This window comes from Notothenia rossii (genome assembly GCF_949606895.1).
Source record: "Notothenia rossii genome assembly, chromosome: 5".
NCBI classification, from domain to species: Eukaryota; Metazoa; Chordata; class Actinopteri; order Perciformes; family Nototheniidae; genus Notothenia; species Notothenia rossii.
In genome coordinates, this window is record NC_136903.1 from 51,365,983 (window position 1) to 51,393,430 (window position 27,448).

The 27,448-nt window shown below is 39.8% G+C and overlaps 2 protein-coding genes and 1 long non-coding RNA gene across 9 annotated transcripts in view; 1 reads left to right on the top strand and 2 right to left on the bottom strand.

Moving 5' to 3' along the window:
* LOC307038730 (uncharacterized protein) overlaps window positions 1-26,216 on the top strand; it is a 111,727-nt gene extending 85,511 nt beyond the window's left edge. The window contains exons 1-7 of one of the 7 annotated variants that reach the window (XM_079680373.1): window positions 2,860-2,919; window positions 21,210-21,242; window positions 22,323-23,342; window positions 23,793-23,948; window positions 24,170-24,262; window positions 24,979-25,107; window positions 25,570-26,216. In XM_079680373.1, coding sequence (XP_079536499.1) covers window positions 23,079-23,342; window positions 23,793-23,948; window positions 24,170-24,262; window positions 24,979-25,107; window positions 25,570-25,989 — 1,062 coding nt within the window. In that variant the 5' untranslated portion in view covers window positions 2,860-2,919; window positions 21,210-21,242; window positions 22,323-23,078 and the 3' untranslated portion in view covers window positions 25,990-26,216. Of the gene's footprint in view, window positions 1-2,859; window positions 2,920-20,533; window positions 21,243-21,601; window positions 21,709-22,322; window positions 23,354-23,792; window positions 23,949-24,169; window positions 24,263-24,978; window positions 25,420-25,569 lie in introns of those variants that run through there. The other 6 variants (XM_079680374.1, XM_079680377.1, XM_079680376.1 and 3 more) reach the window with 6 other exon arrangements.
* LOC307039104 overlaps window positions 1-27,448 on the bottom strand; it is a 514,347-nt gene that overhangs the window by 471,355 nt on the left and 15,544 nt on the right. The gene's annotated exons all lie outside the window — the stretch shown is intronic.
* On the bottom strand, window positions 15,963-19,220 carry LOC307038726 (protein FAM200A-like). Its single transcript, XM_079680368.1, has 2 exons — window positions 17,145-19,220; window positions 15,963-16,661 (listed from the first exon to the last, which is right to left on the bottom strand). The coding sequence occupies exon 1, from the start codon at window positions 19,032-19,034 to the stop codon at window positions 17,148-17,150; it is 1,887 nt and encodes a 628-aa protein (XP_079536494.1). The 5' UTR covers window positions 19,035-19,220; the 3' UTR covers window positions 15,963-16,661; window positions 17,145-17,147.

A 27,448-nucleotide genomic window follows, 5' to 3' on the forward strand; every position in this document is an offset into this window, starting at 1 on the left:
TACTCTAGGAAAGCAACAAAAAAAAGCTATAGATAAATGCACTATGCATTGCTGCCTGAGAACATGCGCAGCTTGAAATGCTATTAATATCTGCATGAAGTTAAAAAAATGCTCTTGTTTATTTTACTAATTACAATGCTTTTCAACATGTTTCTATCCATTTTCATTCAGTCTTCATACGTGATGCTGTTTCTTGGTGAGCTTGACAGTAATTCTTGACTCCAATGAGGTGAAGAGGCTAAAATTAAGTTCAATCAGGAGAGACGTGATGTATGGAATACATGTTTATTATCGGGTCACATTATATAAATGAAACATAATGATGACAGTTTATAACAAGTGAATGAAATGGTGTTTGGCGATTAGGCCCAGGTTTTGTAGGATGTCATTCGGGAAGGGAAGAACCGTTTCCGATGAACCCCCCTGGGTCTAGACACTGGTGGTGGTGATAAGTGGTTAGGTCCGGTTGGAAGGGAGAAGGTTGAGCTTGGCCCTGAGTTGGAAGCAGGAGGCGAAGGGGTGGAGGAGGGTTGCGCGTTGACACCTGGAAGACAGCTGATGGAAAAGGGGAGAGCATATATAGAGGGATTAACAGGTGCGATGATTAGGCTTGTGAATGGAGGGAAGTGATAGGTAAGCTGAGGAGTGGCGCTCCCTATCATTTAGTGAAGGGAGCGAGTATTGCCATGACGTGCAATACGAAGTGAGAGGTCTTCCTGCCTGAACTTGCGCTGAGCTTCATTTTATAATGTAATCTCTGGATGTTCTCAGACATCTAGGATATGTTCTTGTGAGTACCTGGGCATAATGTAGACCCTCCAGAAAAACGCGGGCAAAAATCCTTGATTATGCGGGCTAAATTCCTTGATTATGCGGGATAAAATCCTTGATTATGCGATTCAACATGCTGGGTTTTTATGTGATTTTATGTGGTGAAATTGCGGGAAGTTGCGAAATATACGTAAAGTTGCGAAATATGCTAAATATGCGGGAAAAAATAATAAATGTTTTTTTAAATATTGGGCTGTCTTATTTATTCTCTCTCACACACAACCTGCCACTAACGTTAAACCCCTTTACTATTCAATTAAACACATTCAATGTTTATTTATTGTAAAAGCAATTGGGCTATTTTAATCTCACACACACGCCCCCCCCCCCCCACCCCACAAACACACACACTTCTCCGCCTCATTCTGTTTTCATTTACTCGTTCGTTAACTGACCAGCTTCAATCTTGTAGGCTACTCACTTCGTTTCTTGTAGCCCTTGAAAGGGTTTTGGAGGTTGATGCCTCGGTGAATGTGAGTTGTTTGGCTTTCTTGTCCGCAGCAGCAGAAAGCATTTTCGAATGTTTGAATGAATCAAAGTGGGTCGTCACGTCGATGTTCTCTTATGCTCGAACACACAGTTGCACGGGGTGCAGAATAGTTTCCCCCCACTTTTTGCCCGGTCTTTAGTAGAAATGTTCGTCGGTAAATGAGATGGATTAGATGTTTTCATCTTGGTGTTTTCTCTATCGTGTGAGCTCCACACGTTCACTCTATACAGTGTTGTTTACATTCTGTGATGCGCGAGCTGATGACGTCACGTCAAGACGAGTTAACTTTTTTTTCTTCTCAACTTTGTGTGGAAAAATGCGGGGATTATGCGGCTTTTTGATAAATATGCGGCCTTTTAAAAATCTGCCCCATTTTGCTGATTATGCGGTAAATTCTGCGATCGCAGAATCGCGTTTTTCTGGAGGGTCTAATAATGTAATAAAATATTCCGACTGACTAATTGTGATACCACTTTTACCAACTGATAATCTAAAACCTAGCAACGGATAATGTAAAATTGCATAATTGGGAATTGATCACATTTTCAGGTTCGTTTATTATTATTTTTTAAACTGATAAAGTTATACATTTGGTGTTCTAAGACCTGGGATGTATGTCATACATGTGTGCCATGGCATTCAGCTAAACTGAAAATATCTCCATCACAGCTACACACTGTGTTGTGTGTCCACTTGCACTTCATCCCCTTGTGACCCTGTTAGTATATAAGTCCTGGTTTTCTGTCCTGTTCTTGTCGGTTCCTTGTTTGTCTATGTCATGAAGTTCTTTTTTTTCCCGTGTTGATTGTTGTTACTTGAGTTCCTGTTCTGCCTGTTAAATATACATTTTTGTTAAGTTTTCTGCTGTCTCCGCATTTGGGTCCAACCACTCCTTGCTTTACATGACAATGATTGATTTGTACTATATATCGAATTGCTATCTTTGCCATTATTGTATTGTAATTAGTGCTTTTGCAGGGAATTATTATTATTACTTTAAATCTCATAGATATTAACACTATTATACATATGGCTGAAATAATCATCATCATTAATTGTTTTGTGATATTATGTCCCTCTTGTTTTCATATATATATATATATATATATATATTTATATATGTGTCCCCTCTTCCTTCACAAGCACTATATATCAATATATCAATATATCAATATATCAATATATCAATATATATATATATATATATATCAATATATATTCTGAAGCATGCAATGAAATAGAAGCAGAAAATGCTGCAGTGTTTGTGATGAACCTTTGTATACATTTCTGAATAAGTCTCAGAACCATTTTGTGGTACACTCTAAAAAGTGTACTTGATAGTAGTTTAAATAACTTAATACATTTAATAAATCTGATTCAGATTTATGCTTTAGAGATTCCAATGTACTTTTGTGTGTTGTATTCATGTGATTTTTTTGTTCGCTGATTTGACATGCTATTTTGTTATCAGTGAAAGCAAATCAATCAAGTTTCTCTCATCTAACGTGCGTGTGACGTCATGACGTCAACGTCTTAGCCAGATCTTTCCACCGTCACATGTGCCGCCTTTTTCTTTTGAGACGTGACTTCGACATACGGTAAGTGTGATTCAGACAAGTTATATTTCTTATATAAAAATAATGTACAATGTCAGATATAACATGTTCCACCTAAATTGTTTAACCAAACCAAACCAAGCTATCAGGGCCGCTGCTAAGCTTTTGGGGGCCCTAAGCATAAATAGTCAGGGAGGCCCCCCCCCCCCGCCAAACACACACAAAATCTACTAAGTTCCCACTCAAACATTCGCCTTTTATTTTAAAATTGACATGAAATATAAACATATAAACAAAATGTCAAATACAAAAATAATTTACAGCTACAACAGCAGAACCATCAGTATAAATATATACAAAGTAATATAAATATAAGTAATATATACAAAACTTTCTTAACAGCAGCATTACAATATAATATAATAACAACTGCAGGCTAAAAAGATGAACGAAAGTAATTATGCACATAAATAACGTATAAAAGAAAGCCAGCATCATAAAAAGAAACAAACACACACATGCAACTATTTTTCACACACCCAAAAACTACCTTAAAGTGCAGTATTGTCCTGATCAAAATATTTATAGTGTGCAAATACTAAATTCTCCACAGCTGCAGGAGGCTTTACAAAAGGTGCACGGCGACTTTTCCTGGCAGCAAAATCACTAATCAAGTCATCAACATCAGCTTCACCTTTATCTGTGAGAGTTTTCTCCACATCGATACAATGTTTGTGCAGGTCCTCCTTGGATATCCCTTGTACTTTTTGAAAATTCGAGTAACAGTCCAAATGTGTCTCTCACCTGGCTCAGGGTCTCGAACCGCTCCTGCAGGAGGTTTTACAAAGGTGCACGGCGACTTTTCCTGGCAGCAAAATCACTGATCAAGTCATCATAAGACACACCATGTGCCACGTCAGCATTGATGCTAATGACAGCAAGGCCACTTAGGCGTTCTTGTCCCATTGTTGACCGTAGATAGGTTTTAATGAGTTTCAGTTTGGAAAAACTGCGCTCAGCTGAGGCAACTGTAACTGGAAGGGTCAAAGAAATTCTTAGAGCAATCCAAAGATTTGGATACACTTCTTGCAGGTTACTGTCATGCAGAAAGGTCAGCATCTCCATGGCAGTTGTCTGTGGTGGCAGTTGAGGGAGGTTGATTATCTCCTGCATCATCTCCAGTCCATCAACATCAGCTTCACCTTTATCTGTGAGAGTTTTCTCCACATTGATACAGTGTTTGTGCAGGTCCTCCTTGGATATCCCTTGTACTTTCTGAAAATCAAGTAACAGTCCAAATGTGTCTCTCACCTGGCTCAGGGTCTCGAACCGCTCCTGCAGCGCCATCAGAGCGGAGTCTACAACTCGGTTGAAAAATTCAACTTCAAGCCTCTTCTCTGCATCACTGAAGGGCTCGTCTGAAGCTTCATAGCCAAACTGCCTTTTTGTGCTTCTCAACCTCTTCTGTTTGAGCTCAGGGTCAATGTTTAGAGCCTCACACAGCTCCTTGGCAGTTGCTATGGCCTCTGAAAATCCAGACTGCCTGTACTTTGTCAGGGAGGCATTTGCAGTCTCAATGAGTCTGGCTGCAACATCAAGCTGCATTGATGATGACTGCAGCAGCTTGTTCACTTGGTTGGTGACTGAAAGAACTTCAGCCCAAACAATGGTGCAGATCAGAAATCTGAATGAGCCAACCTCTTCTGCCAGGCTTTGAGCCTCTGACCTTGCAATAGGTTCAGTGACAGCTTGTCTTGCTTCCAAGAGAGCTTCTCAGACTTCTTTTACTTGACTTCGTACAGCTATGACACTCTGCAGCCTACTTTCCCATCTGACATCACTCCATGATTTCAGTGTCAACTTCACATGTTTGAGTAAGATGTCCCACCGCTGTATGGCTGCTGAGAAAAAACAAAACAGCCTCTGAAGGTATCCAAAATAGCCAATTGCATCCGTAGATGACTTCGCAGCATCTGATATGACCAGATTCATTGTATGTGCAGCACAAGGGACAAACGCTGCCCTTGAATTCAGTTGTAGCAGTCTGGCCTGCACTCCTTGCCTCTTTCCCTTCATATTGGCTCCATTATCGTAGGACTGTCCTCTGCAATCATCGAAGGAAATGCCAAGTTCCCTCAACTTTTCCAGAACAACATTTGACAGATTGAGACCTGTCGTTTCGACCACATTCAAAAACCCAAGGAAGTACTCCTTGATGTCTGGCTTGGGTACCAATTCAACAATGCGGACCACCAGGGACATCTGTTCCTTGTGGCTGATGTCCGGGGTGCAGTCAAGGATGATGGCATAATATTTGACTTCCTGGATTTTTTTCACAATGGTTCGAACTGTTTGGGAGGAGACAATCTCTATTATTTCGTTTTGAGTCTGTTGTCCAAGATAGTGCGTTCTGGAAGCCTCATCTTTAATTTTGGCCACATGTCTTTCTGTAACTGAATCAAATTCAGCCAGCAGCTCCACCTCTTTCAAAAAATTCCCACTGTCTTTTTCATAAAGAGTTTGAGAAGAGCCCCTAAAAGCCAAATTTCTGGTGGCTAGAGACAGAGTTATTGAAAACAGCCGTTTCATGACATCTTGCCATCTTTTCTTCTCTGCCTCCATTAAGGCCAGCTCCTGCTGGTCTATGGCTAAATTCTTCCTCAGACGCATATCCAGTTCCTTCCATTTTAACATGCACTTGGTATGGTCTGGGCTACCTTCATGGCCCCTCAAGCGAATGTTGATGTTAGACCAGTCGCCATAGCCTGTTTGTGTCAGCTTTATGGTTTTTGACCCAAACAGCTTGCATGCAAAACAGAACACAGCATTGGTCTTTGGGGAGTAGACAAGCCAGCTTCTTTTCATTTTTTCTCTATTGGGAAGGGATTTAAATTGGAGGTTTGTGTGAAATGCCCTTCCATCTGGGCCCTTTGGAAAAGAGAAATCTGCTGGAACTTTGAATGGTCCTCTTCTTATTATCTCTACCCTGTCTGTGTCTGAAATATTTTTGGGCCAAAGGGCGGGGTCTGTTGGAGATGCCACATTCATCTCTTCGTCATCTGCTTGAAGATGGGTGATGGGTGTGGATAGAACACCTTCTGAGGTGACAGTTGTGTGTTGTGTACCTGAACTTGTGGATGGTACTGAGCTGGAGCTTTCAGACACGTTGGACAGTTGCTGAAGTTGTTCAGGGTGCTGGGGTTGTTGGCTGCTTGCACTGCTTGTGGATGGTTGCTCATCATCTGAATCTTCCTCCTGGCTACGCGTTGGTCCTTGAACATATTTTAGCATTGACCCTGTGAATATTTTTGAAATACAAAAAAAATGTGATTAGCAAAAGCTAAATAAAAATACCAAAACATTAGGGTTTTCTGATTACAAAAATATCATGTCACACTACTCATATTAGAATAAAAAGTCACTCAAAACATCATCATATGCACCATCTTAAGTCTGCTGTTAATCAGTGAACCACTTCATTATTTCATAGCTATCTAGTAGCCTGTGTATGTAAATTCTCAAATTATGGGCGGGATTCTATTTATAGCCTATCTGTTGAGTTATGCTACGTTGTCGAGATGGGCTACCATAGCACAAATCAATAGCATTTTTTATGAATATGGCACTGTTCTACAAGCTAAAATGCTTCTGCAAGTCACACACTATCAAATGTATGATAGAGGAATGCCAGGTGGTACATGACAGCACTTAAGAACACATATTTGAAAAAGGAGAGGTGAAATAAACAAACATGAATATGTCCGTTTTTTGCAATATATATATATTTAATTATTCTTAGCTTAGCGATTTTGCTTGACAGACTTGGAATATGAACCATTGTGCGTTGAGGTAGCACACTTTTTTTTATTTATTATTTATGATTATATACTCTTACTTGAGTAAAATTGTTAGCTACTCAGCCCACCTCTGAGTATTATATAGGCCTACACATATATGTATATATATATATATATAATACTCAGAGTAGTATTATATATATATACACATACATACATGTATATGTATACATATATGTATGTATATATACATATATATATATACACATATATGTATGTATGTATGTATGTATACATATATGTATATATGTATACATATATGTATATATATACACATATATGTATATATATATATATATATATATATACACACACATATATATATATATATATATATATATATAAATATATATACATACATAATACTCAGAGGTGGGCTGAGTAGCTAACAATTTTACTTAAGTAAGAGTATTGTTATTTTAGAACAATTACTGAAGTAAAAATAAAAGAACTCATTAAAATTACTCTTAAAAGTACAATTTATCATTACTACCCACCTCTGTTCCTAACATATATAGATATCTAATGTATTCATACATTGTTTATGTAGGATATACTGTATATGTATATATAACCCTACCTAATCATATATTGTTTCTTCTATTTAAAAATAGCTGACCCTTTCTTTTCCCTCCTCGGGGATTATTTCCCTGTTTTGATCGGGGACGTCTGGTCACTTATAGCATATCAAAATATTATATTACTGTCAAGCCAACTGTGAATAATAAAACACGCCAAAACATGTCCTTTATCATAGCTACACGTATGAAAAAAAAAGCGCGTGAATATCAGTGGTATTCTGTAAGGTATGATTAATTATATGCGCTGACAGTTCATTGCTCCTGTCTAACTAATGACACTGAGTGGAGCGGATAAACCCTGCAAGGGGGCCGCCGTATTTGCCGCCACTGGCGCGAGGAGCGCTCCTCGCGCCAGTGGCGCTCCTCCGCCATGGCAGCAGGAGCCTCACTTTCACCCTCCTCCACCACCTCCTCCTCCTCCGACACAGCATCGGCTGCTGCTGACTCGGACCCGCGACCGGGTGCGCCGGCGGATTAAACCTTTCCAAAATATTCCGGCTGGTGGCGGCATGATCGCTAGATTAGGTTGCTGACGTTAGCTAGCAGCAATATCACTGAAAGTCAGGTTAGCAAAACAATTAGACCAAAAACACGAACTTACCAGCAAGGGATGAACGAGCGTCATCTCTCTGTTTTTTTTTCTTTCTCTTCTCAGCGCCAGATTCATATGGCCTTTTACTTGCCATTCTTCTTCTCTTCACTGTTAAAATCCAGCAATTATCAGGTCTAACTTGGAAAACGTCAGGCAGGAGGGTGCTCCACCACCTGTGTCCACCACCCGTGATGGCGCTGGCGCATCACACCACACCACATATCTCCGATGAAGACTGTACCATTTCAGGAAGGGGGGGGGTGTATAGATAAGGTAACACATCTAATTTGCCCAAATTGAGTAATAAAATGCACACAATTAAGAAAAAAAACGGTGGGCCTGTTCATAACTAATTTATATAATTTATTTAATGTAATAATATAATAACTATCATGACATTTTTTTAACCTTAATTTGGGGGCCCCCGCCAGGTACTTGAGGCCCTACGCGCTCTGCGTGCTCTGCGTATGCGGAGCGGCGGGCCTGCAAGCTATGATGCACTGGCTCCACTGTTAGCTAAACCGCTAGCTTTAGCTCAAACATGATGATAGTTGGTTGCTTGCGGGTAGAAGCCTACTCTCTTGGTTTAATATTGTCACTGAAATGTGTTAAAGTTATTCCTATTGTGTACTGGCGTAGCTGCTTATTACCAAATTAGCGCAAACTAATGCGCAAACTGGGTCATGTTAAGGCTAGTACTATCATTATTAGTACATAGCTTGTCACCAAACTGCACACATTTTTTTTGTACTATTTCGGCGTGTGTGTGTGAACGGTTTAATGTAGTGTGAAAGCAATTCTAGAACCCTGAAGGTGGGAGAGACTGAAAAGAGTCAAGGGAAGCTTATAAAAGTTAACAGCATTTAATTACACAAAAGATGCGGTGGTGTACAAAATGAAATGTGCGAGTGGAGGCGCTCTCCACATCCGACCGGTCAGTTCAGGTCAGGGGGTCGAAGAGATCAATTCTTGGTTTGCTCTTCCTGTTGTCATCTGAGGTCTTCTCCTATTGGCCGGCGTTGTCGGGGGGCGGGTCCAATGCAATTCCTGCCTTTTTCTGTAGCTAAATTGTATAATTCTGGCGTCTGTGGTTATTTAAACATTCCCTGCTTCACATTATTCAGCGTCAATACATGAGTGCTAATCCCAGTGTGCTCAGTGTACAACATCACATGTCATTTCACCTTGGTTCAAGGTTTGAAATCGTATGATTCCGCCAGATGCTATCCGGAAGTGACGAATTTTCAGAATAAAAGTGTTAAGCTAATAGTGAGAACTTCCGGTTTTTCAGAATAAAACTGATTTAAATCAAATAGTGTATTTAATTCAAATTACGCCATCAACATCATTGATTTTAATTTCTAACAATCCCTCCTTACATACCATTTAAGGTATGTAAATAATATTGAAATCAATGAGTTCTTCATCCGAACATTGCATGGTACATAACTCATAAAAGTAAAAAATACAAATAAGAATACATATTCATCATAAATATAAAGTTTTTCATTTGTGCATAACTTCTATCTTAAACCTTTAATGTCACTTCGCAAAATAGCAGCAATTAGCTTAGTATGGAAAACGTCTAACGCCCTCCTTTCACATCATAAATCATCTTCATACTGTATCTGGTGTAAAGGAACTTGTTCTTTTACTAAGTATAAGAAGGATTAAACTATCTAAAAATAGCTAAATATTACTCTTTATTTAAACAAGTCTAGCGCCATTCTATCGGTCTGTTTTTATTTAACTGTTTGTGTCATCCTTTTACTGTGTCTCTGGTGCAATTTACGAATCTCTGCTGGCTCCAGTAGATATAGTTCTCTCCATCCACATTCTTGTTGGTTGTCGGACAGAGGAATAATAATTCAGAACCTGCTGATACTTGAATCTTACTACTTGGCATATGTTACAGACAAAAAACATCTTCATGGTGAACTAAATAAAATCCTTGTAATCTTTCTCAAATCTTATATAACAATTAACTATTCCTGTTTGTGGTAAAAACACACTAACGTTATGTAATACAATTTCATTATGATTAAAAAACAACTAAAGTCATGATGATGTCAGAGTGAATGATTTCCTGAGTGTGTCTGTCCTGTAAGGTACGTCATTCTCTGCTTGGATCGTGTGCAGAAATCCCATTGATTGCACCTGGCAATACTGCTTCTACCTATCTATTATCAAGCTGAAAAATGAATACAGAAATCCAACATACTGTCATCAAATGTCTTTCTATTATGAATTTAAATGAAATGTATATCCCCATAATGACCTAAACAATAAAGTCTATGGCCTTTACTTCTTTTACCAGGCTAGTTACAAGATGTTGTCTAAATTAAATTCTGTCTCCTCACATTACTATGTTTTAGCTTAACTGTAATATGTTTTTTCTACATTTCAAACCTCAGGTACTTTAATATCTGTTGAAATATTACAAAATTGTTTCATTATCACAGGTCAACTTCTTCTGTATTCCATTCTGGAATTACATCTCTCACAGTAGGCCCTTGGCCACTGATTCTGCATCTGTGTTACCGGTTATAACTCAATCAATATTAGAAACATGTCAACATTCACCAAACAGTACATTATCCCTAGATATGGAGCAGGTTAATCCTAAAACTATCTTCAATGCTCAGTTTGAACATCTGGGTTGGGGCGGAAAGTTTCTTTCAATCCTTAAAGAAAAATTTAAATTGTGAATTTTACATTTACAACCATGTTGACATTATACATTATACACACTCCCCCCTTTTTACACATGAACTCATGTGTAACAAAATCCTGTAATGGGGAGGGGGGAAAAACTTTCAGGTAAATATTGGTTAGGGACATAACGAACATTGTTTACAATTTTAGATCCATTATTATTATTTCCACAGTAAACACTTCAGTGAAAATAAGTGTTTCTCTCCGTCTTTCAGTCCCAAAAGAAACTGAATCTTCAGATTTGAGTTTGAGTTTTACATTTGCAAACCGCCAACTCCTGTGGGAATAAAATATCATCAAGTAGATTAGAAACGGGTCACATGTCCGGTTTCCCCTTTTCATGGAATTCTTAGGAAACCTCTCGTTTCCCTTGGAGCTCCAAAATAATATGTTAGTCCAAAAACATGCTTGGTTAGTTATTGTTTTAGAATCATGCAGTTACACTGATCACATGCAGGCATTAATTCACACTCACACTGTCTGGTTGTCACGTCAGGTTTGGTCAGGTACACCCCAGACTCAGTCATTGACAGTGCTTTTGTCACACTGTCAGTCAGGGTCAAAGGTAATTTGGTCTCGGTCTTTTGGCCATGTCGTGCTCTGCAGAGTCTTTTCAGAGGTATTTCAGCAAAGGCGGGTTCCCTTTATCTACAAAAATATGTCATATGTGGAGCGCCATTCCTTATTCATTCACGATTTCAACTATGATTTTCAAGATGGTTCTAACTTTCCATTTGGACTTCTGCCTCCCATCTTTCCTGAAACTTGGTAAAACACTCACTTCCTTATAGTACTACTACTACTGCAATTCATTTACACCTAATTAGTATTACAATGTCTAATAGATCTAATTCAGAAACTTGTGTACATAACTATTATCTTGAGTCAAACCATTACTAGGATCTGTGTAGCTCTGCTATGTATTTCATAGCTCATCTATCTTCAATTCTGGTCTACTTAAAAAACAATGTTAAACTCTTTAGCAGTGTGTGGAACCTTGGGTGTCCGAACATGTAACAATTACTCCCTCCTTTATCAAGGATTTTAAAACAGAAGTCATTTCATATTTCCATCTGAAAGCCCTCCTATGGTAATAACTATGCTACAATGGAGAAATCAACACTTTAGATTGGAATACTATATTTGGCTTGGCACTAGCTCTTCCTTTAACATGATCCATACAAATACAGATGTGTCTTATAGAGTGGTTCCTAAAACTATCCTTTTAATGGTGATCAATATTGTAACAAATGAGATCACACGTGAATAAAAATCTCTAAAAGAATAATTTGTTAACATGATGAAAAGATTGAAGAATATGGTTCTACTCCAAAACACCCACTGCTTAAAGTGGAGTGAATATTTCTACCATGTCTCCGTCAGTGTGATTTTCTCCTTTTACTTTACCTCTTTACTGCTATTTTTAATTTACCAATTGATTAATTCATGGTTAATAAATATTTTTGTCTTCACGTACTTATCAAGTCAATTCAAGTTATTTAAATGTGGTGTCTTTTATGTGCGTTTGTGAATAAGTGTGTTTATGTGTAAACTCACTCATTCCCGTTCTCCTTTTCTCGTCCTCTGGTTGTCTCAAGCCGTGACCCCGGCCTCCTCACTTCTAATCGACCATGCCAACTCCTCTGATTCTGTCTTCTCTTCAGTCCATCAGCTCTTGAATCCATCCGCTGTAACTGTTTTAGGCAGCCTTTGGCCCAGTTACATCTGCAGCCCACATCATGCCACTGTTCTTGTACTGCTTTGCATGTCATCTCCTCCTTTACAGTCTCTTCGCTGTTTTTATGGAGGGCGGATTCTGCTCTCAAGTTTCACACTTTGCTCTTGCCAAATCTCGTGGCTCAGCTTGGAACTTCATGCCCGGTCTGAGGGACTGATGAGAGTATCTCTGTATGTCAGCAAGCCGTTTGGTTCTGGATGCCTCAGGTGGAGATAGTTCTGGCTGCAGTTCTGTTGTTGTTGTTGTTTCAGCTCTGGTTCTCTGTCTGTTTGATGGAGAAGGAGGAGTCTCCTGTTGGGTTAGGTCTTTTGTCTGCTTGGAGGGACGGGGTCGTAGCCTTTCTGACTCAGGGGGAGTCCAGGTCTCGGGACGCATTACCTATAAGAAGTCTAGCATACTGAGGTTAAATAAATCCAACCCTTTCCACTTTGTCTTTTTCTAATCATACTCTCCGTCTTAGTTGTTAAATGCCATCTAAACAACACAATGAATGTCTACTAATGGTATTACAAAAACTCCCTCTAAAAATTGTTTCATCCATTGTTACATATTTACCCAACATAACTCTTTCAGGAAACCATTTTCTCCCATAAATTGAAACACCTACATGTTTCAAGCATCACATATCCCACACATTACAAAAGAACATCTCCATATTTTCTCCAATATTCTAAATCCCACTGTTACTTAGAACAATAGTAAACCTGAAGAGCACACCAATCAGATCACAGTAATATAATTTGACTCAAGTGTAGGGCTATGTCTACTTTCCATTATACTTATTACTTTTGGTGAACATTTATTTATATTGTCTAAATTCCTTGTCTATGATGTGCAAACAGTTTGAGTGTAAAAATGTGTTTTTCTCTATGTATTTACACTCTAAGGATTCTTGAGTTTACTCATCTCCTGGTGCTGTCGTTGTAAAAATGTTCGATTCCTTATTGTTTTGAACCAGTTTTCCAAAATCAGTTCTAACTGCCGTGCCATTTCTGGAAATGTGGCGGTACGGCTACACACTGTGTAAGTGGGTGCCAACATGTTCCTTTTTTAACTTTGATCCGGAGTGCATCTGCAGTGCGTTCTACAACTTCCAGCGGTCCACTCCATACAGGTTGCAACAACTTCATCTTGTGGATTTTTACATTTACCCAATCCCCTGGTCCCAACAGAAATATTCGTCATGGCCCTGGCATATGCTTCCACCTCAATTTTTCTCATATCTAACACTGGTTCTCCTCTGTATTGTGAGGGGATACCTTGTGGTGGATATTGCTGAGTGGGGCAATCTCTGGCCAAATGTCTACAATCACCGCATATGAAGCAGCCGCTATCTCTTCTTCCTCTTGAGCGTTGCTTTCCTCTCCATTGTCCCTTTTGTTGATGCTGTATGGGAGTGTATACCTGAGCTGGCGGCTGTACTTGTGTAGGAAGATACACAGGTATTTTCTGTTGCTGGAATTGTGTGGGAAGATACTGTGGTGCTTGTGGCTGTACTTGCGTAGAAAGATACACAGGTGTCGGCTCTTGCTGGAATTGTGTGGGAAGATACTGCGGTATTTGCGGCTGTACTTGCGTAGGAAGATACACAGGTGTCTGCTCTTGCTGGAATTGTGTGGGAAGATACTGTGGTGCTTGTGGCTGTACTTGCGTAGAAAGATACACAGGTGTCTGCTCTTGCTGGAATTGTGTGGGAAGATACTGTGGTGCTTGTGGCTGTACTTGCGTAGGAAGATACACAGGTGTCTGCTGAACTTGGTTTTGTGGACATACACTTCCTCCACCGCTTTGTTGGTTCTGCATTTGATTCTCTGGTTCTTCCTGAGTTTGAACTGTTGGAGGTGTCCACCCTGCCTTCTCTGCTAGTATGGCCATCTGATTAGCTTCAGTATCTTTCTCAGCTATTTGTAACTTCACGAGTCTCCTTGCTTGGATTTTATCGTCCTCATCAAGTCCTGTTTTTTCCGCCTGGTGTCTGATATCGTGGTGAATGAGATGTTGTCTCCATTGTTCAGCGGGTTTATTGTCCAATCCCACCACTTCTTCCAGACGTGCCTGCACTGCTAGGGGAAGGGCTTTAATGACAGAGTTCTTCCACACCATTTCAATAGCTGGAGAAAGATCATGTCTTTCACCCGTGCAAGCCTCCCACACTTCTTCACATTTCTTCAAGAATGCATGCATGTCTTCCCCCGGCTCCTTTTTCAAGCTGCTGAGAGCATGAAAACTGCGTGTTGTCGGGTAGATGTGACGAATAGCAGCCCAATAGTTCGACCTGATGTAGTTGAATGGAGTGTCATCTGGGTCATTTGTGCAATTGGCCTCGGAATCTATTGCTCTCACTTCAAGTCGTCCTTCAATCTGTCCGAGCAGGGCCCTCATGTCTCCCAAGCACAGGTGGTCTTGGGCTGTGTATCTCTCCAGATCATTCACCCACTTCTGACCTCCTTTCGTGAGTGGAGGTAGCTTTGACACTAATGCTTCCATGTCCCTGTGAGTCCATGGTTGGTATTGAAATCCTCCTCTTCCAGCCGCTATCAATGGCATGGAGGTATATGCACCGGTTCTTCGTTCTTCTTGTTCTCTCCGTTGTCTATCTGCCATCATGTCCTGGAATCTTACATCTTCTTGTCGTCTTTCCGCCAGAAGTTGATGGTATTTATCTTCCTCCCTTTGTCTTTCTGAAATAATGTCATTATGGGCTTCAACTGCCTTTCGTCTCTCTTCAATAATGTCATTATGTGCTTCATCTGCTTTTCCATTCTTCTGTTGAGTTCCTTTTCCATGATTCTGCCGAGTTCTTCCATTCTTCTGTTGGTCTCCTCTTCCATTCTTCTCCCAAGTTCCTTTTCCATTATTCTGCCGAGTTTTTCCATTCTTCTGTTGGTCTTCTCTTCCATTCTTCTGCTGAGTTCTACCACATGTAAGCTGTTTGTCAATCCTTGGCTGGCATCTTCCAGATGGAATACCAGACTTGCAACCATAGCTTTTCTTTTTTCAGCTCTGTTCATAGCAATGTTTTCAGGTCCATACCAAGAGGGTTGTCCGGCTTTGATCCATGCTTTTTCCTGTTGTAGGTATTCAGCATTCTCATGTTCAACTACAGCTTTTCTATGGGCTTCCGTTGGTCCAGGTTGATCATCTGCTGGAATCAATCCTCTCGTTTGCCACTGTTCTAACAGTTTCTCCATTTGGTTCCATGTCTTCTTCCTTTTACTTGGAACTGTTAAATCTGATCTGATTCTTACCCTTTCCTTGATATCTGCAGTTGAGCCTGGCTCTGCGACTGGTCTCAACTTGGTGTCTTTTGGCGACATGTTTAAGTACTTGGATAATATTATTAAGTTATCAAAAATGAATTACTAATCCTCTGAATAGTACCTTTGTATTCTTTACAAAGATATCCTATGTCATCTGAACTTAACTTTCAAATCTGGTAATTTTGTAATAGAAATTGGAAAAATTAATTAAAATGTTGTAAAACTGAAATTGGAAAATCAAAATCAAAATTAGACAAATTAAATTTAAATTATGCACATTTTTTAAATCTGAATAAATAAATAAAAATGAACAGTGTATGGTTTTGACTTTGTAATATGAAAATAGGAATATGGTGCAAACCCAAATAAACCGTGTACACTCAAGTTTATGAAATTATGCAAAGATCATAAAATGTGTCAACTACAATACTTCAATTCAAAGAAACCACATGTAATCTTTATCTGTGTGGTGAAGAATGTATTAACTGTAATACTTATTATGTCCGCTAGGGGAGCTGTTTTATTTTGAACTCCTCTCAAATGTATCAACTAGTACTTCCGGTTCATAAACCTACTTCCTGTTTATTTCCCCAAAATAATAAAGTTCAAATGACTTTCTTTGAAAAGCATGAAAAACAAAACAACTCAATCTACTCTCAACGTTCATCTACACCAGGGTTCCCCAATTATATTTACCAAAGGGCAAATTTTTTTCAAGCATGACAAGCTAAGGGCCAAAATGCTATGTGTCACTAAAAGTTGTTTTACACTATGTGCAGATGTTACCTCTATTATAATTGTTGTAGTAGTGGCAGTAGTAATTAAACAAACCCTGTGTTGAGAGTAAAGGAAAAATGCATCCTTGAAACAAAATTAGACCGAAATCAAACATTTATTAACAATAATAATAAATAAATGCTTTAACAAATACAAATGATTTTGCTGTGGTCTGATGGGGCATAACAATAAAACAAAAATAAAAAACAACAGAGTGAACTCTGATCAAATAGTCAGACAGGTCCACATCCAATTCAGCAAACACTGTAACACACACACGCACGCGCACACGCACGCGCACACGCACACGCACACGCACACGCACGCACACACACACACACTGGGAAAGACAGGAAGACAGAGAGAGAGTTTCAGTTAGTTACTTTTATAATGTCGTACCAAATTCACCACATTATCAGTTTTAACATTTTTAAATATGTGTACCAAATAATATCAGGCTGTAAATAACAAATAGCATTGTTTTTTTTTTACTTTATTTTTAATATATTATTTTAATGTTGTATTCAATTTAACCAGTTTGTGGGCTGTTGTTAAAAGCCCTGCATTATCCAAGGTTTTTTATCTATCATATTAATAATTTGTTTTTAATTACGCTGCGTAGCATTTTATTTAGGAAATGAATGTACATATAAAATATAACTATAAAATGGTTATTTTTGTCTTAATAATTATTATACCACAATAGAATTGACAAATTGCAAAAATAAATTGATGTTGTTCACTCACCAATCAGTGAGAGAAGTGAGAGCGGCGGGATGAGGCAACCTGTCTGATGTTGGGCTTGTATTCTGTTGTGGCAATCCTGAGGCACTGTCCAAGATGTGCACTGGAGAGTCTGTTCCTGTCCTGGCTTTTGATAGCATTCATTGAAGAAAATCCTGATTCGCAGATGTATGTTGAGGGGAACATTGTGAGTAGGAACATAGCAATAGCTCTGGTGTTTTTGAAACGAGCTTGGGGAACCACGTTGATCCAAAAGTCACACACTGGTGCATCCTTGTGTTGAGCTTTCAGCAACTCAGAGCTTCCCATCTCTAAGACCTCCATCTGAAGAGCTCCCTCTTCTATGGAAGGCACCAGCCTTTTGGCCTCTCCAGTCCACTGCCCGTCTGCTGACACAGAGAACGGCTGTCTGAGGAAGAGGAGGATGTCACGTGAGATTTTAGGGGAGCTTTCAAATCGCTCCTTGAAGTTTTCTGCCAGTTTTGACACAAAATCCTTCATTACTGGATCTTCCGGCATTTCATTCTTCTCGCAGTGCTCACGCAGACGTGGAAAGTGCAGCTTCCTCCCATGAATATCTCTCTCCAAAAGGTGCAGCTTTGACCGAAAAGCTTCAACCGCCTCGTACATCTCAGCAACAGTGTGGTTCTTGCCTTGCAGCTGCAGGTTAAGGTGATTTAGATGAGACATGATGTCACACAAAAAATGAACATCTGCTATCACCTTGGTGTCAGTTAAAAAGCTCAAAGACTCATGGGCTTTTTGGCCCTGCAGGCTTGATAAGAACGACACCAGTTCATCACGCAGGTCGCACACCCTCTCCAACACACGGCCCTTGCTCAGCCAGCGAACATCGTTGTGTAGTAAGAGATCCTTGTGTTCAGAGGACATTTCCTCTAGCAACGATCTAAAAAGGCGATGCTGCAGACTAGAGCTCTCACGCACAAAGTTAACCAGTCTCGTCACAGTATCCATCGTTTCTTTCATTTTTCCACACAGTTTTGCGCACAACACTGATTTGTGAATGATGCAGTGAAATGTCAGAAGCGCCGGGTTAACGGCGGAAAGCCTGCTTACCAAGCCTTTGTGCTTTCCAACCATCGACGGAGCCCCGTCGGTTACAACAGAGACGATTTGACTCACATTCAAACCATTCTTTTCGAAGAACTGTGTCAGCTCGTGGAAGATTATTTCCCCGGTTGTGTGCCCGGGCAGAGTAAGCAAACACAGCAGCTCTTCCCGGAATATCTTCCCATCAAAAAATCGTACGAACACAGACAGCTGTTCCATGTCGGTTCGGTCACAGGAGGAGTCTATGGCTAAGGATATAGCCTCTGTTTTCTTCAAATCCGTGAGTAGACTGGAAAAACACTCCTCCGCTAAAACCTCTACTCTTCTGGTTGCCGTGTTAGCCGACAGCGGCACCTGCTTTAATAGCTCTACAACCTTTTTTTGTTGTTTTTCATCATGATTTAAAACTTCATGAGCCATGTCTATCGCACACCGTTTAATTAACTCAGCATCAGCAAACGGCTTCTTGGCTCTAGCAAGCGTCCAAGAGACGTGCAATGAGGCAGCTGTTGCGCTCTCTTGTGCCGATGTTGTTTTCGACATTGTGGAAACAGAGTGCTTGTATGATGCAAGCAAACCTGCTATCTTTTGTGTGCGCTGGTCGGATTTCTCTGGATAGTTAGCATTAAAACTGGCAGCATGAATAGAGGTGAAGTGCCGCTTCAGGTTGTCTGATTTGATTACAGCTACATTCTGCTTGCAAATCAAACAAGTCGGTTTAGCATTGACGTGGTCCGGTAAAAAAAAACAATACTTCTCAGTCCAGTCAGTTTTGAACTGACGGTTCTCCTGGTCTACCTTCCTCTTCTTTGCGAATTCCATCTTGGGTTTGAGTTATCCACGGCCCGTTAGTGTCATGTTGGTCAATCGCTGGGTTGGGATGACAGGCGGCTAGCTGGCGAGCTATTGTTTATATGTGTTTGCCGCTATTCCAGGTGGTGACGAGTAAGTCAAGCGCGCGAAGCACGTCTTGCATATGCACGCGATAAGGTCATGGGTCAGGTTTACGAGTGTCGACGGAGGTCAAAATAAAGCGAAACCGGACATTTTATTTTATGTTTTTATGTTATAACAAGTGAATGCCAGTAGATCAGCGCGGGCCATGCTATTGCCTCTCGCGGGCCGGATCTGGCCCGCGGGCCGCTAATTGGGGTTGGCTGATCTACACCATCCCTGTGTATTTAATCAGTAATTACCAGTTGTATCTTCACTCAAACTACTTCACCATCTAGTAATGCCAACTGGCTAGCTAACTGGCTTAGCAGTATAGCATAAACCTCATGTGACTGGGGGAAGGGGAACACTCAACATGTGCAGATTAAAACCACACTGCTTGACAATACAAAACAACACAATCTTCATTTATCTTAGCTCTAAATTCTATAGATGCTGACCTTAAAAGCTGATCTCATACCAATCTTGTACACAATCGTTTCGGCTTAGAACATAGCACAAAAATATACTTTTCGGCTTAAAAACTCCACACAATATACTTTATTAAACCAGACTACGCCGGTTTAACACATCAAACATATAGACTAACATGAATGGACCCAGTTCACTGTAAACCAGATCAAGTCTGGTACCTCCCCAGAAGGTCTTAATACTATGTAATATTCACATTAATCGGGCGGCGCCGAAGATACAACAGAGATGAATAGAAACACTATATACAATCTCCACACCACTCGCAATCACCACATTATCACCACAGATCAATCTACAGATCACTACCAACGCTTGCACCTAATGTAAGTTATTTAACTATACAGTTTTTGAATTGAACAGGTAACTGTCTCACCTTTCGTTTAGGCCCAGCCAAAAACTCCAGCAGTGGGTCTGTAGCCTGTCCTCCCTTTGTGCAGCCTGGTGTGATGCTAGTTAGCTTGCAGCCTTCCCCTCTACTCAGCTCTATCCTGCTTCAGGTCCACCCAGGGACGCAAAATTGAAAGCAATTCTAGAACCCTGAAGGCAGGAGAGACTGAAAAGAGTCAAGGGAAGCTTATAAAAGTTAACAGCATTTAATTACACAAAAGATGCGGTGGTGTACAAAATGAAATGTGCGAGTGGAGGCGCTCTCCACATCCGACCGGTCAGTTCATGTCAGGGGGTCGAAGAGATCAATTCTTGGCTTGCTCTTCCTGATGTCATCTGAGGTCTTCTCCTATTGGCCGGTGTCGTCGGGGGGCGGGTCCAATGCAATTCCTGCCTTTTTCTGTAGCTAAATTGTATCATTCTGGCGTCTGTGGTTATTTAAACATTCCCTGCTACACATTATTCAGCGTCGATAAATGAGTGCTAATCCCAGTGTGCTCAGTGTACAACATCACATGTCATTTCATCTTGGTTCAAGGTTTGAAATCGTATGATTCCGCCAGATGCTAGCCGGAAGTGACGAATTTTCAGAATAAAAGCGTTACGCTAATAGTGAGAACTTCCGGTTTTTCAGAATAAAACTGATTTAAATCAAATAGTGTATTTAATTCAAATTACGCCATATCAACATTGATTTTATTTTCTAACAAGTGTCACCGCCGCTGCGTCGAGTGTAATTATAAAGACGATACGGCATCACCGAGCAGTGAGGGGGCATGTTGCGCTGGTGAAAGCCCGGTGATGCATCCGGCTGACGAACATAGACCTTAACCTCGCTTTGTGGGAGATGCAGTAATAATTTGTTGTGCTGGTCGCCTCGATGGCGGTACTCCCTTCTTGTTTATGCTGGAAGTGATTGAGGCGGCGTTGATAAAGCCTCACATTTATAGTAGCTCGGTGGTTAAAGCGTTATCCAGCTCTGTGTTGCTGTGCTAATGTGCTAATAAGAAGATTTGTAGTGTAATTTGCTGTTGCTGATAAGACCATTACTACGTTCGGGGTGATAATACGTGGCTGTGAAAGCTTAACAACGAATATAAATGTCCCCCCTAATACAGTATATAAATGTATTTCTTTTTCTTCTCATGATTTCTCATGCCTGACCGGTGGTGGTTTCTTCAGGCTTTGACACATCGTATTGGACTACTACCTAAGGTACGTGAAGCTACACTACTGTGAGTGATATAGAGAGTACTTTAATGTTGCTGTGTGTTCTGAAAGTAATTTCAACGTAAACCCAAAGTGCAGGAGGTGATTATAGGACAAAATCCACTGTTTTGTTTTCTGTGGAGTTATTCAATTTAGAGTTCAGCCAAAGCTAATATACAAATGATTTTTTACCTACAAAGATACTCCCAGTAAAGTGTGGGATGATCTTGATCAATGGGGACTCCCAGAGTTTTGTGAAATCTTCCAAATGGTGATACTGCAGGACAAGTTGATCTTCATTGTGAAAAAGCTCAGTGTATGGTACATTGAACATTATAGAGCTTATGATCTCAAAACGTCACCAGGCAAGGAAGTGGAACTTCTTGAGCCACAAGATGATTACCCACTGGCAGACTTCAAAATCCGAGGGATGCGTCTTGTCACATTGAAAAGATATGTCCATGTTTAAAGGGTGAGGAAGCGAAAAGTGATATTTCATTAGGTGGAAAAAGAAATAATTCATAACTATTGTGTTCTCAAAACAGATTTATTTCATACCAGTGTGTTTTTTTGTTTTCAAAGGTTTTATTTATCATTTCACCAATAAATAATTACACTAGGTAAATATCAGAAAAATAATTTGTGAGAACACTCAAACAGTGTGTGTTTTTTTTTTGAGTGGTCAGAGTTTTAATGCTTCACCTGCAGAACAACAATATATTTGTTTTTTTATGACTTCCTCTACATATTTGTTATTGGTGCAAGACTAACTATCAACCCTTTGGAGATTTCAAATGATAACATTCAACTTTTTTGCACATACAAGTTGTCAACTGCAGATTTCATTTATTTAAAAGGAACCTAACATTGAGGGTAAGGGTGGGCATTATGTCATTTTTTAAATATGTGCTGATGGAGTCCAGTCAGCAAATGCCGCCAGTGGAAAAGGGATTAACACGAAGTTGTAGTCCTTTTACTGAAAACTGATAACACATCTATAAGATGATACATTAACAGTGTGAATAATAAGGAATTATGTTTAATGTGCCTTTCTTAAAACGTATTGTGCTTGTGTTGTCTTCTCAGACTGCCATGGCTGATTCGACGCCTGCAAGACTGAAAGTGATTTTGGGGGAGAACAACATTGAAAAACTGTCACTTCCAAATAGCATACCGGAATCATTGGATGACCTTCTCAGCAAGTTAGAGACTTTCTTTGGGTTAAAGGGCGACGTCAGACTGCAGTACATGGACCAAGACTTTGGCAACGACTTCTTCAATCTGAATTCCACCACTCAACTTCAGGATTTGGGAACAATCAAAGTGATCCACCAGCAAACAAATACACCTTTGAACATTGCCACTGATACCACATCATCGTCTTCACTTGAGTGTGATGGCAATGTTTCGTTGGCATCAGATGACACAATAATCCTCTCATTCCCCGAATCTGTGTCCTCTCGAGCCAAACAGTGGCCAGCGGACTTTCCGATTCCTCAATTTTCATATGACACGGAGCTGCAGCTAGTGAAAGGGAATTCTGAGTTTAATAGAAGCCACAAAATGTTGACTGTCAGCTCCATAAAGCAAGTCTGATATTCTGAATAGACTTGCAGAAACAATTTCTGGATAAAAGGCCTATCCAGATGATTCACATTTCTGCACAGTAGCAGAGGCTCTTATCAAAAAGCATCCTTGTTTGAAAGAATCTGGCTCATTCAATGGCTGCAATGGATGGAAACAGCGCCTGAAATATAAGATGGGGAAACTACAGGACTCAGCTCAAATTGCAGGGGTGCCCAGAGCTGGTGGTAAATTCCCTGAAATCTAAAGCTGCTACAGATGCTTTCCCTGCTAAAAAAAGTCAAGAGGCCAAAGCGAGCTGAGTCTAACTTTTATCCATCCTTCCCCACTGGTGCCAATCTGGAAAGCCTGGAAGAAGAAAGAATAGAACTTCTGACAGACATCAGGATAAGGAACAATAATAGGGTCATCGCAGACAAAATGGCTCACACGTTCGCCTACAGACAACAGGAGGTGGTAAACCAAGAGCCAGGAATCAAGGACTTCAAAGACAGGTGGCCGGCACTGTTCCAACAAAAAGAGGTAATAATCTGGTCTGTATCCATTTTTTAGTAAGCTTTTATCCATTCATCATAATATGGTGTGGTAAAGATTATGTTTAACAGTGTTTACTGACAGAATTTACATTTTTAGTTTGTTATAATTTTTGCCAGTGTGTATGCATGCTTAGTTTAGTTTTTTTTCCTCGAGCGTGTAAAACCAAAGAAAATACAAATGAAACAAAAGGTGATACAGTACTATACAAATGAATGCAATAACGAAGCATTTAATTAATAATTGAATAATCTGTAGTGTCATTGTCTGGTATCAATAAACAACAAAGCTTTAGCTAATTACACGTCCGAAAAGGGGTCGGAAGAAGTTTACACTTGCTTCAAAGGTTCTTTTTTCAAATGTTAATTGCATACAGACTGAGTTCAATTGAATTTTTATGAATTTACTCACTGTCATTTTTGTATTATTCTTTCATAGATCAATGCAGAGTTCCAGAGGATAATGACCATTCCTCTTGAGGAGAAGTTCATGGCCCAGTTGGACATTCACTCAAGTCAGCTAATCACAGTCATCCGTGCCAAAGGAGGATCAAAACGTCAAAAGACTGCTGACATCATGGACATTTTTGACCAGGTAAATCTGCATTGTCTAATGAGTCCTTGCCAGCTAAAAGGGATACATTTTGTGTATCCTTTTATAGATGCATTGGGAGGGCAACCGTTGTTTTATGAAACTCTGTAACTAGGACTGTCCATTTGTTTCTAAATAAAGTGAAGGATTTTAGCTGTAAGAGTAAGGAAATCTGTCAATAGACATTTTGAAAAATAAAACTAACCAAAATAATGTTGTCCTAGACTGAAGACATTCATCTTCGGAGGGAGTGTGTCCTGAGAGCCCTCATTATCTTCCTGGGAGAAGATCCAGATGAGCTGATCAAGGAATATCTAGTAAGTTTTAACTGCAATTTGCATGTCAGCACAGCTTGTCAAAGGCACATGTGCTAATACATATTACTGTAGATTGATATTAATGCTGTAAAAGGGACATTTCTCTACTAAAATAACACCTGTCGGGTTTGATTATATTCATATTCTTGGACATTTGACATCATGTAAGTTTAAAGCACCTTTATGGTTTTCCAACTCCTCATAGCACTTTAACACCACGTTCACATTCACCCATTCATACACTGATGGACCATGCCACCTGCTCATCAGGAATAACTAAAGCATAGCATCGGAATTTGGGTTTTTAGTAATTTTCCCAAGTATACCGCGAAACACAACATGTATATGTAAAAAGTAGTCCTAGCATGTTTTAAAAAAAAAAATACTCTGTTGAATTTTACACATTTTAACACAAAACACAGAACAATGCACGACAACCCCCCCCCCACCCCCACAGACAGCCACACAGCACGTCCACAATTTGACAACAATTGAATGATATTAATATTAATCCTTCTCAACATAATCGCAATAATACAGATGAATCAGATGAGATAAATGAATTAAATATTAGGTTCTGATCATGTGAGTCGTCAGAATAATCAGTGAGTAATCACAGAGTAGGACTCCGGCCAGTGATATTATTGTCCCATATTAAGTGCATATTAGTGCAAAGTGATGCCAGTGATGTTTGTTGTCATTTACTCCTACTCTAGGACTCCAGAACAGATGATCTTCAGAAGGAGATGGAGGAGTTCACAATGGGTGTGTTTGTGATACGGAAGGAGGAGGAAGGACTGCAGGAGCCACCAGCAGACATCGGCATCATCATCGAGGGCGTGGAGGTGCTGAATGAACTGCCTTCAGTTGCCTCAGCTTGTGCCCTCCTTCTGGGTTTGCTATATGCACTCAACATAGCATATCCAAAACCCCCTTCATTTCACTTTTGAAGTACTTCAGAAAATAATCATGCAGCTTGACCAACACAAGATGTCCGCCAAAGTGCAAAGTCTGTATGGCAGACTTCAAAGCTCAGAGTAACGACAAACAAAACAATGTTTTCCTCCTCTGGGCCAAAACATGGCCTAGTGCTTTATTAGCACAATGGCGTCTTGACATCGGATATTGCACATGTAAAAGAAAATGTTGTGGGTGCGGTAGGTTTTTGTTTCACCATCTTAGTTTAGATTCCAAGAAACGGTTGAGTTGTGCATTGTTATTTGTGCTTGAGAAACATTCCACTTGAACTTTATATTTTAATGAACTTAGTAGTAATTATTGTCCTATATTTCTTTCCGATTTCACAGCTGCCTGGGCCTAGCAGCAAGAACCTCCATCTGTGCATGCAACCAGGTCAAGATCTACCACGGCTCAAGGGCCTTCACCAGAGCCATCACCACCAAGGACCAGCATCACTACAGCGGCCTCCACCTCCATCTGTGCCTGCCACAAGATTAAGATACACCTCGGTACAAAGGCCTCCACCACAGCCATCACGATCAACCCAGCCAGCAAAGAAGTCTCTCCTAGAAGACGTACCTCCAACACAGCCGCCAGCATCAACCTGGGACAATCACACCTACCTCCCTCCGACAAAGCCACCAGCAGCCCATGCACCATCACCCCCACCTACACAGCAGCCAGACCCACTGTCATGGAAGACAAACCATTACACTGCTCCCCCTGTCTTTACATTTATAATGAATAGTTGGTTGAGAAAGTTCTGATATTGTAAATATTGAGATTTTACAGTTTTTTATGTTAACATAAATAGTCGGTTGAATAAAAATGTTTAATGCTCAATTTGTATTTGTACACATCATCACATGAACCTTGGTATGGAATATGAATCAGTCCTGATGTAACTTTTCTGTGGTGAAAGTAGAGGGATGGAAATATTTTACTCTAAATGATAATTTACACATTTTCATTTTAGACATGAACAACACATTTATATAGGCCTATAGTGTAATTCATATATTTCACTACTTTGGTGAACCAAATCTGAAACACCAAAAAAAAAGGATGACATGAGTACATCTGTGTTTGACAACAGTTTTGAAGTTTTCCAAAAATCGGATTTCTAAGCTTAGTATCTCATAAGGTGAGTGACTTTTCATTTCTAGCAAGACCAGAGACTGTACTGAAAATGTTGACATGTAACACCATACCATGTTATAAGAAGTACATTTAAAAGTTGATTTAAGAAGACATCTAAAAATTGAGAAAATACCCTTCACTTCACACTCCAGAGGGTTAAGGAAAAGGGTAAGGCAATTGTATTTTTTATATATATATATTTTATATTGTTTGATTTATTGATTATATTCAAAGGAAAATTAATACTTGGTCCCCTTGGAACTTTTCATCTACATCATAGTACATCTGTGTTTTCACAAGAGTTTTTAAGTTTTCCAAAAATCTGATTTCTAAGCTAAGTATCTCATAAAACAGTGCTCTAAGGTGAGGAGTGACTTTGCATTTCTAGCAAGACCAGAGACTGAACATTTTGATATGCAACACCATGTTATAAGAAGTACATTTAAAAGGTGATTAAAGGAGACATAAATACCCTTCACTTCAGTAAGATAAGGTAAGGTAAGGCGATTTTATTTTAAAAGACAATGAAGGCAGGATATATTGATTGATATATTTATTATATTGAAAGGCAAATTAATACATAGTCCCATGCATCTGGAATAACGTACAATTTACAGGCTCACAATGTCAGGAACTTTTCATCTACAGATTGCTTTGGTCTGGCTTTATTCTTCACTGATTGGTTACAGAAACTTTGAACTCATTGGCTATGGAAATCAGAAGGAGGGGCTCATTATCATATGAAAAACCGCGCGAAAATACGCCCGTATGTTCGCCCGTTTTTTCGCACCAACTTACGGGCCTCCCCGTAAACTACGGACGAACATACGGGCGTATTATGGCACCTTTGGCTTTCGATAGACATGAGCCAAGGGACAAGGCATGAGCGTCAGTTCTGAAGTTAGCACGGCTGGGATGTTGCATTGTATCTTGTGGAACATTACAAGTAAAGTATGTGAGAGTAAGATAGAGTGTGTCATTATTATCAGTATAGCACACAATACATATTGAAACATGGGGTGTCGAATCCTTGATTTTGCATTCATTCGTCACTTCTTTTTCAGTTATTCTTTTATTTAAAGGGGA

Bases quoted from the DNA above. Each gene is read 5' to 3' on its own strand.
- LOC307038726 (XM_079680368.1), bottom strand. From the start codon at position 19,034: ATGGAATTCGCAAAGAAGAGGAAGGTAGACCAGGAGAACCGTCAGTTC.